General features: G+C 35.8%; 1 protein-coding gene across 2 annotated transcripts; it reads left to right on the top strand.

Moving 5' to 3' along the window:
• Positions 1–1,808: 1,808 nt before the first annotated feature.
• Positions 1,809–15,817, top strand: LOC126810515 (2'-5'-oligoadenylate synthase 1). 2 transcript variants are annotated; one of them, XM_050535633.2, is made up of 7 exons: positions 1,809–1,934; positions 7,731–7,898; positions 8,763–9,084; positions 11,785–11,942; positions 12,306–12,487; positions 13,605–13,746; positions 14,336–15,817. In XM_050535633.2, the coding sequence occupies exons 2-7, from the start codon at positions 7,731–7,733 to the stop codon at positions 14,420–14,422; spliced, it is 1,059 nt and encodes a 352-aa protein (XP_050391590.1). In that variant the 5' UTR covers positions 1,809–1,934; the 3' UTR covers positions 14,423–15,817. The 2 variants fall into 2 exon arrangements, with proteins under 2 accessions (XP_050391590.1, XP_050391581.1); XM_050535624.2 differs by lacking the exon at positions 1,809–1,934 and adding an exon at positions 6,772–7,087.
• The last annotated feature ends 1,422 nt before the right edge of the window (positions 15,818–17,239 follow it).

The raw sequence follows: 17,239 nt of genomic DNA on the forward strand, positions 1-17,239 counted from the left end.
GTTATTCGTAAAAAACAGTGATATTTTGGTCAAATTATAATCATTGTCAAAATAGTCATCAAATTCTGGCTGTTTATTGACCTATGGTTGATAGAGCAAAAATAGGTAATGTTTCCTATCTTATTTGTGGGAAATAAAGAGTTTATTCCTTATATGGCGTGGAAATTAACGTCAAGGTTATCGAAGACCTGCAGAAATTAGGGGGTATAAATTAGGGTGTAAAGGCGAGCTGGATAAGAGCTCACCCAGAAATTCCTACCAGCCATTATCATTGAGAACGAGGAACCTGCAAAGCCATTACAACTTAGAAATAAAGGAGTGAAACTATTTATGCTGTAGTCTTATTAAAGATCACCAGAAAGTAAACACAACAAGAAGAAGTCCTCTAGTTCTACAAACGTAGCATTTAATACATAATTAGCAAGTTATTTAGTTGACTTTGCTTTAAGGGATATATCGTTACATGCAAGGTTGGAATAGATTGTCATCCACCTTTCGAAAAAAAAAAACCAACATGATACTATTAAAATGCTCCTGACCGTCTGTCTGTCTGTCACATATTTTGGGACACCATAGCTCTCCTTCTAATTGAGCTAGTATGTTCAAACTTGGAGTAGGTGTTTATAAGGTCAGTGCCCTGATAGAGTTCTATGATGAGCAGTCTCGGCTTAGTGTAAGCAGAGATAAGCAATTTAATTGATAATGGTTTTGGGACACGATAACTTATGTGGTTCTGATTAAGTAAAAGTGTTGAAACTTGGTGTATAGTTTCATTATATCAATACAGTGACCAAGTTCGATAATGAGCATTTTCTGCCTAGCGTTAGCAGAGCACTTGAGTAGGGGGTCGTGAAACGTCGTGTATTGTTTCGTTACATCAATACCTTGACTAAGTTTCAGTCACCAAGGATTGCAACACCTGTCGTACAGGCTACTGCGCGGATAGCCAGTGATATACTTAGTGTATGATTATTATAACATTGTTATAAATCATAATTATTTGTAATCCCTGGGTCTGTGATCCCTGTTATTGCTAATAAAATTATTATAAATCATAATTATTTGCAATCCCTGTGTCTCCCCCATTATTAATGATCAAATTAAATTAATACAAAAACATAAAATGGAATACAATTACTGCTTGAAAATGTTGAGAGAACCCTCAACGAAAGGTCGCTTTAATTAAAATAGTAATTGTGTTCCATATTATGTTTTTGTATTACGTATGTCAATTGCTAAATGCCGCTCAAAGAAGATCAAATTAAATTATTACTGATCAAATTATTCTGTAAAGATTAATATATACATTAATCGCACGGAGATCTTAGAACAATTAATTCACACACGTTGTCTCTGACGGGGTCGGAGTAAGGCCCATAGATCACCTAGGCACTTTAAAGAATATGGTTCCCCCCATATATACATCTATATATACATAAACCTTTATAAATCACAAAATAAATATGCATTTGTCAAAATGAGGTTTATATACGTCATTATTAATTGAGACAAGGCAGGTAACAAACTAATTAAAAATTCATAATTGATTTTTTAAATTGGATATTTTACATTTGTCATCTAACAAAGAAATTCTGTGGTGTCCCCTGATGCCCTAAGAACGTGCTTAGATTGCTTCGGGGTTAATCCAGCCCTGGCCTCGGATTTCATCACATTATTAGTATTTAAAATACAGATGTGACGTCACCCTTTGATGTTGGCGTACCATTATTGTTGTTACAATATATTACTTAATGTCTCGCTCTCTACCATTAAACAGTACATAGTCAGTTCTTTATTATTGGACTAACGTAAAAATCAATATAGAAAGTTAACAGTGTGGTTTTCCCAGAAATTTATTTTCAGTTTCAGTTTAATTTCTTAGAACTACACGTAGACACTAGTAATTGTCAGTGATATTTAACGTAATTGACAAGGTAGGTTGTATAGACTATATACGTTAAACTTTACATTTTAAAATCAGCTTTGGGTGCCGCAATGTATCGACGTGTGTAATACGAATACTGTAATAGTCGAAGAAGAGCGTGAATAGGCCAGTTCTTGGCTGTTAATTCCTTTTCTTTGCCACGTCCCATCGTTGTATAAAAAGATTTGTATTTTGGGATAGTATGGGTGGCGAATGATGGCCGCACACCAGATTTCAGTTGATTGGATCAGTAGCTTCTCATTTTACGTATCTTTTACTTTAGATAGGTAGTAAAGATTCCCCCGACGACGCCACTTTGCTTATTTACTATTTAGACTCGATCATCTGGACACTCGTCATACTAGGCTACTTCGATATTACTGCAGTAAAAAAAAGGGCGCTATTGCACTTTCGTACCTCTACCAGTTCCCGTGGTCGTAGGCACTTGAAATTTTCCGAGGATGTTAAGGGGGGCTAGCAATGACCACATACCAAATTTCAGCCGAATCGATCAATAACTTTTTATTTTACCGACCTTTTAATTTCTAACGAGAGAAAACTTCATCCGTTTGACGCCATTTGCTTTGTTTACTATTTAGTCTCGAATAACAAGACACTAAGACGGAAACCGACACACTGCACTAGCTGCCTAACACTGCAGTTCATAAAAATTAATATAATTTTCGTATACTTTAATTTTTGCGCGAAGCCACCATTTTCTATAAAATACTATTTGGTGTTGATCAGTGGATTGGCCTTTAGATGTGAATATTGCCGTGACCTTGATTTTGACCTTGAGTCCAAACTTCCCATCCATATCGGGGCCTTTGCGTTTATGCTTGCCGTGGCCTTATTTCTTACTGTATTATCAAAGTTAATGTTTGAGGTGAAAGCAGAGACGACGTCCTTCAGAAAAGATAATTGGGTCAAAGTCGTAGGTCAAGGTCATCTTACAGAAAACTAAACTCAAACTTTTCAAAGTCATTTTTGGGACATTTGACCTTTACTTACGACCTTGACCCCGTAACCATTTTCGAAGGCTATCACCTTGGCTTGAATCATGGAGGTTTACCTTGGTACTGTCGCACACTGCTCGGTCAGAAAACGGTCAAACGCAGAGGACCCGTGTCCGAAAGGAAGTCATGGTGTGTGGTCATTGCTAGTCCCACTTAACATCCCCTGAAAATTTCAGGTGCCTACGACCACGGGAACTGGTAGAGGTACGAAAGTGCAATAGCGCCAAAAAAAAAAAAATAATAACGATTTTCGTCGGGGTTTCCGGTTGGTGCTTTACTGTTCCCGTCCGTTATTCATGGTCTGATATTCCGTTTGTTCGTTTGTACGAATGTCCTATAATCAAACGCCTCCCTTTTTATACGGCCACATGGAAATGTGGTCGTATATTGTCGACGCATCCGTCGGTCCGCTATTCCGAGTGTCTTGTTAGATCACGTTTGATCCCAGTCCAAAATGTTTTCAGACTGTTATATTGAATAGCAGGTTTGGCAGAGTAAATCACCGACCCCGACAAACATTAATATAAGCGGTGGTGTTAGCGGATAAGCTTAGTATGCGGGAAGCCGTCTTAGTGTCTTGATAATCGAGTATACGAATACAATAAGCAAGATGGCGTCATCTAGGACATCGTATGTACAAACTATCGAAAATAAAATGACTGTAAAATAAAAAAGTTGTCGTTCAAATTGACTGAAATTTGGTGTGCAGCCACCCGAAAACTTACTCGGAAGATGTCAAGTCGTCCGTACAACCAAAATACGTGGACGAGGTGCAAAGACTGGGATATTTTATTATTTGTCATACTGAAATATTTTCATTATGTTCTTTTTATACTGAAAAGGTGGTGTGTGTGTGTGTGTGGGGGGGGGGGGCGGTTTAGGAAACTGTTCAATCTGATGTTTTATATTTAAATGACACATCGGATGACTAGGACATTTCTCGTTATGTTTTTTTATATTTTTAAACTTGAATATGAGTTGCCTAAGGAACTTGTTTGCCATTAAGTTTCCAGGGTATTATTTTTATATTAAGCTGAAATATGAGAGTATTAGGGAACTTTTCCGGGTATTATTTTTATATTAAAGGTACATTATGGGAGATTCGATAACGAGTTGGCAGTTCTCATTATAATAGTTAAAAACTAGATAATGTAAAGGCAATTTGCTGAAAATTTCATTCAAATTGATCCACTATGAACAGAGAACTAAGCGGTTGAATTTTCCGGCTGGCCTGGATCATCATTACTAAAGTCAGTACAATAAACAGCATAGTGTCGATTATCCATTTAATCGTTAAATCGTGAATGAAAGTTATGCAGTAAATTGGCTCATAATCCACTAAAGATCGCAGGCTAGCGATGTCATCTAGAGTTGCTTATGGTCTGGATAGGTTAATTAATGTCTAATTAATAATTTAGATAACATTTCAGGCCTAAAGAAAGACCTGCAATAGACAGATTTAGCTCTTGCATAATGTATGTTTAAGCTAGGGTAATGACTTTCAAGGTCTGAATTTATGTATTTTCATTATATTTTTTTTTTATTTTTATTAACTGAAGTATGGGATGGGTAGGACATTTATACTATTGTTGTATTTAATGGAAATATATAGTGGCTGGGACATTTTTTACTGTGTTTTGTTTTATATATATATTTAACCGACACGTGGGGAGGCTAGGAGACTGTTCAATATGTTATTCTGTATATTATGTAACTGACATACGGGGGCTGTTAGGAAACTTTACATGGTGTCATTTCCATATTTAACTGAAATCTCGAATAGAGAATACTACCGACTACTACCGAATCCTACCAGATAATATAGCCCCGCTAACTATCCAATAACACCGGATACTACCGAATACTTCCGTATACTACCAACTACTACCGAATCCTACCAGATAATACATCCCCGCCTACTATCCAATACTACCGAATACTACGGTATACTACCGAATACTACCGAATACCACCGAATACCACCGACTACTACCGAATCCTATCACATAATACATCCCCACTTACTATCCAATACCACTGGATACTACCGAATACTACGGTATACTACCGAATACCACCGACTACTACCGAATCCTATCACATAATGCATCCCCATTTACTATCCAATACCACTGAATACTACGGTATACTACCGAATGCTACCGAATACCACCGACTACTACCGAATCCTATCACATACTACATCCCCACCGGATACTATCAAATACCAAATACTACCGAATTATAATAATAATAATAATAATAATAAAAACTTTATTTAATGAGGCAACGTATTTAGTTTGCAAAAAAAAAACTAATCTTCCATAGGTCCCTCCTAAACTACAAAGACATATATACATGTAATATCAGGATAAATTTAAAATCATTAGAAATGCAATAGCATTTTAAAGTGGGAAGTTTGATAAGTCACTCCCAAACTACAAAACATATACATTATACAAGTAGAATATAGGAAGAACACTATAATTACACACAAAATAAAATAGAATGCAGTTGCAAGTTAAAAACTAATAAGTATGTCATCAGTTGAATATTATGGTTCCTTCAGTGTGCAAAATAAATGAGTTTTCAGTTTAATCTTAAAATTTTCAACATTTTTACACATCTTTATATCAAAAGGCAGATTGTTCCATAAAAGACATGCAGAATAATGAAAAGTACGTTTCATGGATTCCGTTTTGCATTTTTGAAGAAAAAGAGATTTACTGGTCTGTGAACGGAGCAAGATATCCGTTTTGGAAACAAGAGATTTTTCAATAAAATGGAAATTTAGATAAAGTGGAGTATTAAATGTAATAATTTTGAATGATAAGACAATTTTATTGTAAAGAATCCTCTGTGTAAGGGTAAGCCAACCGAGTTTAGTAAATAAAGAGGTGGACGGAGTTTCAATCGGTGCATCAAGAATAGCTCTTGCTGCCCTCTTTTGTAATTTTAAAAGAATGTCTAATCTACTTTTGGTAGCATTTCCCCAAATAATAGAGCAATAATCAAATATTGGTAGTATGTAACTGTTATAAAACAAAATTCTTGTCTCGTAAGGTAAATGATCTTTTATCTTATTTAGGAGAAATATTTTTGATGCAAGTTTTTTTAGACATATCTGCTATCTGTGCTTCCCAATTATTGTGAAAAACTGACAAGAATACGTCAATTATATAAAATAAAATAATTTGCGACAATCTTGCACAATATTACGATAAAATGGATGGTCAATGTCGCTTGTCGTTCCAGTTATCTCCCTTAAACATACATTATGCAAGAGCTAAATCTGCCTATTGCAGCTCTCTCTTTAGGCTTGAAATGTTATATAAACTATTAATTAGACATTTAACAAAACAAGACCATAATCAACTCTTGATGGCATCGGATACTCGAGATTTTAACTAGATTAGAAAGGTTCACCATTTAAGAATTTAATTCAAAAATGGGAAAGCGAGGTTAAGTCTCGAATATACCAGTGTCCTGGTTACCACAATGCACACATCTTGTCAAAACTACAAACACTGACAACTTGGCTCAGAATGCAATAATTTGAATGAAATTTTCAATATTTTCATTTTACATTATCAATGGTCAGTTCTTTATCTAAATCTTTCATAATGAATCTTTAATCAAACACTACCTAAAGGGGAAATAGGTAAGATAATAAAAAGAGAATATGCTGAAAATGTCAATCAAATTGCTTCATTCTGAACCTAGATATTAGTGACTGAATTTTAGATAACATTTCAGGCCTAAAGAAAGACATGCAATAGGCAGATTTAGCTCTTGCATAATGCATGTTTAAGAAATGTTATTAAACCACACTTCCAAAAATCATTCTATTTCTGTAAAATAACAGGCCGATAATACCAAACAATAGGATAGGAGTACAAGTATTTGAATAACAATACGTTTGTTTGTGGAAATTAAATTATGTTTTGTCGTGTCATTAATCGCTATACTATAAATAGACCATTGTTCTGAATACGCTAACATGTCTCCACTCTTTGCAGAATTAACTCTTTGGTATCGGATCAGAATGTCAACACTGTCATGTTCTTTTGACAGTTCAGCACATTTAGTGCAGTAAGATCAAAATACTTCAATTACCAGTTTTTACACCATTAATTGTAAAATTAATGTAAGTTTCTGAACAGAAACAAATTTTTATCGAATTTGTTTTCTAGTTTTAAATATTTGTATACATCAAGTTGTGATTTTTATTTCTATTTATTTAATAGTCTGTGATATTTTTTTTATATAGCTTGTTTCGTATTATTCACCATATGTTTGGCGGTTGGTGTTGACGTGTCATTACAACACAATTCATATATCATTTCATTTCATTCATTTTGAAAACTCGAGGTTTCAGTCGTAATTTGTGGCACATATCTGGATCTAAAAATAGCATTCACATGACCCCTGTGTTTTTCTGAATATTGCAAAAAGTCGCTAGTATGACCCCTGACCCCGCCCTCGTCCCACTGGATCTAAAAATAGCATTCACATGACCCCTGTGTTTTTCTGAATATTGCAAAAAGTCGCTAGTATGACCCCTGACGCCGCCCTCTTCCCACTGCAACCTGCCTGTTCATATGACCCCTGACGCCGCCCTCTTCCCACTGCAACCTGCCTGTTCGTATGACCCCTGAAGTCCCCCATCCACTGCAGATCTTAATCTTGTGGAGGCGATCGATAGTATATAAAACGAATCGAAGGAGAAATCTGTATTTTATCCAGGTCATCGAAACACGTATCAATTTGGTATACATTTCTATATTTAGATGAGTAGCTACCTGCGAGGTTATGAACGGGGAGAAAGTTTGGAGAAGTTTATAGATAAAACGATCCGGCCACCAAATGATTTTAAAGAGCGTGTAAATCACACGGTAGATCAAGTAGTTCGATATTTACACAGAATGCCTGGTTACAGTATTCAGGAAGTCGTCAAGGTAAACATTTGGATAATAAGACAAGTATTGATAGTAGCCTTAACTGTTCATCCATCCGATCACAAGTCTAGCTAATTAATGACGTTGATTTTGTCGAATCAGCATCTAAAGCTGCTCCGCCATATACTCATTCTACCTGTAAAACAACCCGATTGGTAAGCTAAGATACCTCCCCCCCCCTCGTTTGCCATTCCAAAATCCCTACGCACAAGTGAATTCTTGAATTAGCATTAATTACGCCATCGGTTAGCCACTAAATGCCCTAGTTTGTATCCACTGGTCGCTAAAGTCTGTGTTTCTGTTCACTTGACTTTAAGTCGGGTTTAACGTGCTCTTCTACCTAAGATGGTACCGCAAACAAATCTCTATCTTTCGAACCAATTATGGTGTATATAAGTATATGAAGGGACACAACCCTGTTTTATTTGGATACAGACCAGTCCTTTCTGATATGCCAAGTTAAAGGGTTAGATCTATTTGATAAGGCCAACTTCAAGTATGGTCAAAGGTCACAAGATGTAGACAGAGCTAGCGGTGACCCCCAACCCTTGACCTAACCCTTAAGCTTACCTTAACCCTAACCCACAATCTCGTCAACAATCACGCGCCCTAACCTTATTTACATCTCAGCGATCTTAACGAAAATTGAGTTGGCCTTAACAAATAGCTCTAGCCATGTTAAAGTTATGGCTAAGGGAATCGATCCACTAACTATTTATATGAAGGGACACTACTCTGTTTTATTTGGATACAGACCAGTCCTTTCTGGATAGTCTATGTTAAAGTCGTGGTTATATGGAGTCCAACCACTAAACATCTAGGTAGACAAAGAAAATGGCTTTAATTTTCAATATTTGCTTGTAGAGTGGTTCGTTGGGAAAGGGAACATCTATTCTGAGTGATGCTGATGCTGATATGGTGGTTTTCTTCAATGGTTATACGGATATGGAGAGTTTGATTGCAGATAAACCACAAATTATTCGGGATGTCAGGAAATATATGTGTAATCCCGACCCAGTATTGTATAGATGGTTATTTCCGTCAAAACCCGAATGGATGGACTCAATACATGTGTTAAAATGTAACGAATATTTAATCAAGTTTATGGTATATGTTCCGTACAAGGGTAGAAGTGAGTCTGTTGAAGTCGACGTTCTACCTGCAATATATGTAGTCGCCAAACATGGTAAGACAAAGAACTGGTTTACAAAGAGCTGGTGTCATAATATACCAGTCGTCAGATTCTTCTGTGTGATGCAATAATTATATTTCTTCGATAACATTACACATAGGTAGTTAACCAACCACACAGCTAAGTCGTCCGTGTAGTTCACATTCCATTTATTTGGACAGTTAATAATATTGTTGAAACTCATTGTTATTAGAGTGTTCACAAGATTCTACAAAGTGAAACAAGGGTCATAACTCAAGACGCAATTATCAGAAAGTTCTGAGATTTTAGACTTCTTTGTTTTACTATTCAGCCGATCGTATCGTAACTTTTGTTGTTTGAGCGTTCATAGAATTCTATAATGTGAAACAATTGTCACAACTATAGAAGTAATTAGCGTCTTCGTTCCACTAATTTTAATAACGCATATCAATTCAATATACATCGGATGATAGCTTTTGTTGTATGAGTATTCACTATATTTTACAATGCGAAACATGGCTATAACTCATAATTAAAAGGAAGTATTGAATTTTATAGACTTTATTGTTTTACTTTAAATAATTCATTTCATACCAATCAGATTATAACTATTGTCATCAGGACGTTCACAAGGTTCTAGAAATGAAACAAGGGCCATTACCTCAAGGACAAATAGACGTCTCCATTTCATTGAACGATTTCACTAATGCATATCACTTTCATACAGATCAGATGATAAACTTTTGTCGTTCGAGTCCCTATAAGGTCTGTGCAGTAAAACAATTAACGGAAATTGTTAAAATTCAATAGTCTTCTTCGTTTCTATGATGCACGTGAATTTTATGCAGATCGGAGGACCACTTTATACGTTGAAGTGTTCAGAGAAAGAGAATGAGAGAGAGAGAGAGAGAGAGAGAGAGAGAGAGATGGGGTTTAACGTCCACTCGACACAAACTAGGTCATTTCGGGACTAACATATGGTTTTAAATTTTATTTCAATAATTCGCTTGCGCGTAGGGGTCTTTAGCAGTGGGAGGAAACCGGGGGACCCGGAGAAAACCCACGAGGCTGGACAGGCGACCCTACTCCTTGTCACGTACAACCGGGGATACGAAACCACGCCAGTTGACTCAATGACAGGCCTTATGATACAGCACGCACGTATGAAGAGCCCCGGGGAACAACGATCTAAGTTACCTTTTCAACGAATCCCATGGCGCCCACTGGTAGCAAATTGTATAAGCTTTCTGTGGAACAATCAATTTCAGGTAAAACGATCGGAGTCACATCGAACCAAGGCCCTTCTGAAAAGGCCTCCCTAGCCAATACGTTCATCGTACCCTAAATTTTACCTTAATTTGGCTGAAAAGTGGACGTCAGTTGTTGTACTGTTAATTATGATTCGTATTAAACATTATTTTAAAGTTGCAATTAAACCCACTCGTTGTTCTGTTCGCGTCAAGCATTCTCATCCAAAAGTCTGTTTTGCCTTTTATGCGAAAAGACAAAAATGTGACTCAGAGCGTTCTTCCCCTAGACTCTTCATATTTATACAGATCTACGAAAGCCCAGAAGGCTCATTCCAAATTCCAAATTCCAGATTCCAAATTCCAAATCCAGATTCCAGATTCCAAATTCCAAATTTGCTGCTGTAGCAAAAAAAAAATTGTTATTATACTCTAACTGATTACGGCCTGTCATTGAGTCAACTGGCGTGGTTTCGAATCCCCGGTTGTACGTGACAAGGAGTAGGGTGGCCTGTCCAACCTCGTGGGTTTTCTCCGGGTTATCCGGTTTCCTCCCACTGCTAAACACCCCTACGCGCAAGCGAATTATTGAAATAAAATTAAAACATATGTTAGTCCCGAAATGACCTAGTTTGTGTCGAGTGGACGTTAAACCCCGTCTCTCTCTCTCTCTCTCTCTCTCTCTCTCTCTCTCTCTCTCTCTCTCTTTAGTCAAAAGCAAAAACCTGATCCGATTGGTCGGATCAGATTGGGAATTTGGAATCTGGAATTTGAAATTTGGAATCTGGAATTTGGAATCTGGAATTTGGAATTTGGAATCTGGAATTTGGAATCTGGAATTTGGAATTTGGAATCTAGTAATTTGGAACGGGTATTTATCAGGCCCAGATAGGTAAACTAAAAGTAATTAGTTGTGTAAAATTAGAATTTATATAAATTCTAATTTTTTTAATTGAGGGGGGCTGCCAATTTGCTATTTTATCGGTAAGACATGAATTTGGAATTTGGAATTTCGCATTTGGAATTTGGAATTTGGAATGAGCCTTCTGGGCTTTCGTACAGATCTGATGATAATTGTATTTTGTGGATTCCTCATACGAAATTGTGGACGACGGACGGACGAAGGTAACGCAAATATGCGACAAAATTGCCATGTGGGCATATCTAAAGAAGATATGGGTTAACGATGCAATATGCAAGAACGCCAATATGCGACACAATTTCCATTTATTAACATGAAAAGCATATTACCAACTATCTAGGTAACCGGATGTCCACGATTTAAATGCATTGTCAAGTACCGTTGGTACGATAATGAACTATCTACGCTGTATAACTTCTTTCAGAGTAAAGAAATTTGAATGAATATCTTGGATATCTAGTATATTAACTGATTATCGCTCACCTGTATTCTATACAATATTTTATATTACAACAGATGGGGATAGAGGACATCGTTATTATATATTTATTTATATTACAACAGGTGAGGATATGCAGTCTGTTTATCGAGAAATGCAAAATAAATCAAGTGATGTCAGGAGCCATTACTCCGTTTGTTTCTGTAAACAACAATTGGCAATGATTCGACCTAAACAAGCTAAAGTTAAAGACTTGATTCGTTTACTTAAATACTGGTACAAGGTAATGCAAATACTTTATATTTATAATACTTGATATATTACTTTATATAATTCTTTATATATTGCATAAAACTCTTAATAGAGAGAGACAGAAATGGGGTTTAACGTCCACTCGACACAAACTAGGTCATAATACTCTTCTGAATGAATAAACAAGTATTTTATATGCTACACAATACTGTGCATCACATTACTTTATATGATACACATAATGTGCATAATAAATACTTTATATCATAAATAATCTTATATAACACATATGCAATGTATAATAAATACTTTATATCATAAATAATCTTATATAAAACATATACTATGTATAATAAATACTTTATATCATAAATAATTTTATATAACTTTTCAGACTAATGGGCTAACGATGGCGTCGTATTGTTGTGAGGTAATGGGGCTGTATATTTATGACGAACATCTGAACAGTAAAACTAACTTTAAAATGAAAACTGGTTTTTATAAAGCTATGGAGTTATTTAGTTCCTATAGACAGCTACAGATCACAATACCTGGAATCTATAGCACACGTAATTGGTAAGCTGAATTGACACGTGTTATAGTATCATCATCTTCTGCTAGGTTCCCACTATCACGTGTTATAGTATCATCTTAACAGATACGTTTTATCAGTTTGTATTCTCCAGGGAGCCGCGGTGGCTAAGTGAGTAAGACGCTCCCTCGATATCCGGAAGGTCACGGGTTTGCTCCCGGTGTTAACCGAGAAATTTTACAAGGTCTTTCCGGCGTGGTTTTCTGTTCTCAATGTTGGAGGACGGATGGTATACATTGACGGGCACTTTAAAGAACCTTGAGAGTTGGAATTCGATACAATAGTAGACCATAGCGCCGCTGTCCGGGAAAAATTTCCTTCCTGGCAAATTTCCCTTTAAATATTATCATTATTAACTGCCCCCAACCCCCACTCCTCTTACTAATATCATTATTTCCCTCCTAGCACATTCCCCTTTTAATAATATCATCATTAAGAGCCCCACCCCACCCCTCTTACTAATATCATTATTAAGACCTACCCGCACTTAGAGGTAACCGTCTTTATACCTTGCATACAGAAGAGTAATGTGTTTCTTTGCATCTGTTTAGGTCAAATTTCGTCCCTAAAACACTACAGAACGGGTATCGTTTAATTAGGGTTTTTTAACGCTAGAAAGAATTATACGAAGAGTCCAGGGGAAGAATGAGCTAAGTCACATTTTTGTCTTTTCGCATAAAGGCAAAACAGACTTTTGGACGAGAATGCTTGAAGCGAACAGAACAACGAGTGGGTTTAATTACAACTTCAAAATAAGGTTAAATAAAGGATACGATGGACTTGTATTTTTCCGGGCGGGAGGCCATTTCAGAAGGGCCTTGGTTCGATGTGACTCCGATCGTTTTTACCTGAAATTGATTGCTCCACAGAGGGCTTATACAATTTGCTACTAGATGGCGCCATTAACTGAGGTTCGTTGAAAAGGTGACTTCCCCCGGTGCTCTTCATATGTGATACTTTTCAGGTCAAGTTACTTCCCTAAAACAATGTATGTTCTAAACCCCGTTAATCCTTTCACTATTTCCCTACAGAACGGGTAACGTTTAATTAGGGGTTTTTACCACTAGAAAGAATTACATCCGTTTCTTTGCATCTGTTTAGGTCAAGTTACTTCCCTGAAACAACGTATGTTCTTGATCCAGTTAATCCCTTCTCTGACACATCTTCACATGACGTCCACAGTATAGAAAGATGTGCTCGGGACACACTGAATTGGTTAGAAAATGTACCAATGGCATCCGAGGTATTTATATTTTTTTTAAAATAAAAAATGAATACTATAAATGATAGTATAATAGATACAAATCCATTGGAAATCGCGACCACCCTATAATCTAGAGGGTTGATTATTGGCTTTTCATGTGATTAAATGTCTAATTAATAATTTATAAAACATGTGAAGGCCAATTTAGTTCTTATATAAGGCATACTATTTAAGCCTCAAGGAAATCTGTTTTTGTGTTTAGCATAAACTTTCCAATCCCTATGAATAGCAGGTAAAGCTAGCATCAATTGCCTCAGACGTATGTTCACTACCAGTCTGACCCTTCTTTATATTTAAAATACAGATGCGACGTCATAATGATACGGGCAATATGTCAAGCGTACATTATTTATACTAGTTGCAATATTGGACCCGCGTGACGTATTTCAATGAAATGCACGTGCTGGAGAGTGTCTGTATTTTAAGTTGTTTAATGGTCTCGTGCAAGATATTGCGTAATATATATAGACTTTGCCATCGTATTATCGCACTCGTACAATATCAAAATATTACTAAATATGTCGCATTCGACCATTAATCTACGCTTATTATAACTTGTGTTTTTCAGGGTTGTGGTGTGTTATCTAAAACCGGAGCTGTAGTGGTAGTTGCTGTCACTGTTGTTATTTTACTACTGATTTTTGGCAGTCTCTAATTGTGTTAACGAATCGTGTATTCTTTTGTTCACATTCTGTACTATCCACGAAAATACTAATCATACAATAGACAATACCAATGCCGCAATCTGGTTATATACTATTACATAAAACAATCAGCTGTCTAAAATACAAATACCGATATCTAGTTATATACTATAACAGGAAACAATAAGCTGTAAAAAATACAGAAGAATTAAGTAAATGTACATTTGTATCAATCAATCGTTCGAAAACAAAATCAATGCTGATTTCATGAAAACACAAAAAGAAATGAGAAAAATCTAACTTTATCACTTCATGGTGAGAAAATTGAGACGGTTACTACCGCAAAATTACTTGGAATTCAAATTGACTAAGACCTTAATTGAGAAGCACAGATACCACATTTGTCTAAAAAAAACTTGCATCAAAAGTATTTCTGCTAAATAAGATAAAAGATCAGTTTGTTTTATAACAGTTATATACTACCAATATTTGACTATTGCTCTATTATTTGGGGGAATGCTACCAAAAGTAGATTAGACATTCTTTTAAAATTACAAAAGAGGGCAGCACGAATTATTCTTGATGCACCAATTGAAACTCCGTGTACCTCTTTATTTACTAAACTTGGTTGGCTTACCCTTACACAGAGGATTCTTTATAATAAAATTGTCTTATCATTCAAAATTATTACATTTAATACACCACTTTATCTAAACTCCTATTTTATTGAAAAATCTCTTGTTTCCAAAACTGATATCTTGCTCCGTTCACAGACCAGTAAATCTCTTTTCCTTCCGAAATGCAAAACGGAATCCATGAAACGTACTTTTCATTATTCTGCATGTATTTTATGGAACAATCTTCCTTTTTATATAAAGATGTGTAAAAATGTTCAAAATTTTAAGGTTAAACTGAAAACTCATTTATATTGAACACTAAAGTAAGCTTACTCTTCCGGACACCTGTTACCACTGTTTGTCGTGTAATTTGTACACGAGGAGCAGTCCATTTGCTGATTACACTATTTTGCTTGAATAAACTATTTTGCCTATAACGTTTTTTAGGACTTCGAATTCTGTCTTATGGTTTGGATTGTTCGTACTTGGTTTTATTTTAATTCAACTGATGACATACTTATATTTAACTTGCAACTGCATTCTATCTTATTTGGTGTGTAATTATAGTGTTCTTCCTATATTTTACTTGTATAGTATATATGTTTTGTAGTTTAGTAGTGACTTCCCAAAATTCTCACTTTAAAATGCTATTGTATTTCAAATGTTTTTGAATTTATCCTGATAGTACATATGTGTCTTTGTAGCTTAGGAGGGACTCCTGGATGATTGGGTTTTTTTTGCAAACTAAATAAGTTGCCTCATTAAATAAAGTTTTTATTATTAATATTATTATATGCGCCGAACTACTCACTTGTATTCTTTGTATGTGTATCCAGTGCTGTAATGCGACAGGTGTGTACACATTAATACACTGTATTAATACTCTAGTTACCCCCTGCCCTGCCCTCCCTTCCCATCCCTATCCAGTGCAGTATATTGTAATGTAACGGGTGTATACACATTAATGCACTGTATTCAATGTATTAAAACGCTAGACACGCCCCGTCCCGTCCACCATTCAGTGCAATAAGTTGTAATAAGACAAGTAATATACACATTAATACACTGGTCATCGAATTATCCACCCTTGATCCTGAAGAGTTACCGTACTTCTAGTCGCTAGTCTTTACTTGGTTTGAACACACCGACTCGTCAAGACGCAGCCCGTCCGTGCACTGCCATAGAAACGAACGATGTCAACAACAGGGATGGAGGAGCGGCCATGTTGCATAAATGGTTTTACAATAAAATTAATAGATGTAATAAAGAAATACAGGGAAAACGATACGCCCCCGAAAAAAATGGCCGACATAAAGAAGGGCCAGAACATACAATCTTTGTCATTGGTAGAGATAAATAACTTTTTCCAGCAGATTCAGATCGACAAAAAAAGAGATGTGCGACCTTTTGGCTGTGGGACCGACGAGAAAAAATATGATTAACATTTTGGTAGCGGCTATTTTGGTGTCCAACTATATGGCTACGGAGTTGAAAGGGGAGACTGAAAACGAAAAAGAAAATGATCTACTGTGTGAACCATCGTAAATTTTAAACGGATTTCTTCGATTATGAACAAACTACTTAACTTTGGTTATTATAAACTTACCTGTGTGTTTGTAATGAACTCCCGTTCGATAAAATCCATTGCACAACTAATTATCACAACGATGAGAACAAGTTCTCTCTTGAAAAATTTGAAAATGTACTTGTAATTTCGACAGAGTCGATGTCAACAATGCGTAGATATCCAGACGGAAATGGTGATCAAAATCCATAGACATTTAAAGTTAGGTGTCGATTTTATTGACATGGCAAAACACATTTTTTACAATTATTACAATAGGATTGACATAAATTTTATTACAATAGGGGTTATGCCGTGTAACCCCTATTGTAATATCAACCTCTATTGTAATAAATTTGTCTAACTGCAGAAGAGAATTTTAAAAATGCGATGAGGGGGATTATTTTATCTGATATGCATAAGGAAAAGACGTTCAAAGTCAACAGACGACCGATATTTCAGAGAACATACTTCAGGTTTTTTTTTAAATATCATTGATTACAATAGGGATTGACTCTCCATTTTATTAATTCTCCAAACGTCTTTGATACATGATTTCAGTTGGGTTTTTATAATATTCTATACAGTATAAATTCATACCAGTACTCATATATATTGATACGGATATGGTGATCCAAATCCATAGA

Source organism: Patella vulgata, chromosome 1 (genome assembly GCF_932274485.2).
Source record: "Patella vulgata chromosome 1, xgPatVulg1.2, whole genome shotgun sequence".
NCBI classification, from domain to species: Eukaryota; Metazoa; Mollusca; class Gastropoda; family Patellidae; genus Patella; species Patella vulgata.

What these genes read in the sequence shown, in the direction of transcription:
- LOC126810515 (XM_050535633.2), top strand. Translation starts at nt 7,731, where the DNA reads ATGAGTAGCTACCTGCGAGGTTATGAACGGGGAGAAAGTTTGGAGAAG. An exon ending in ATCTATAGCACACGTAATTG is followed by an intron (nt 12,488 to 13,604) that starts GTAAGCTGAATT and finishes GCATCTGTTTAG; the next exon opens with GTCAAGTTACTTCCCTGAAA. An exon ending in ATGTACCAATGGCATCCGAG is followed by an intron (nt 13,747 to 14,335) that starts GTATTTATATTT and finishes TGTGTTTTTCAG; the next exon opens with GGTTGTGGTGTGTTATCTAA.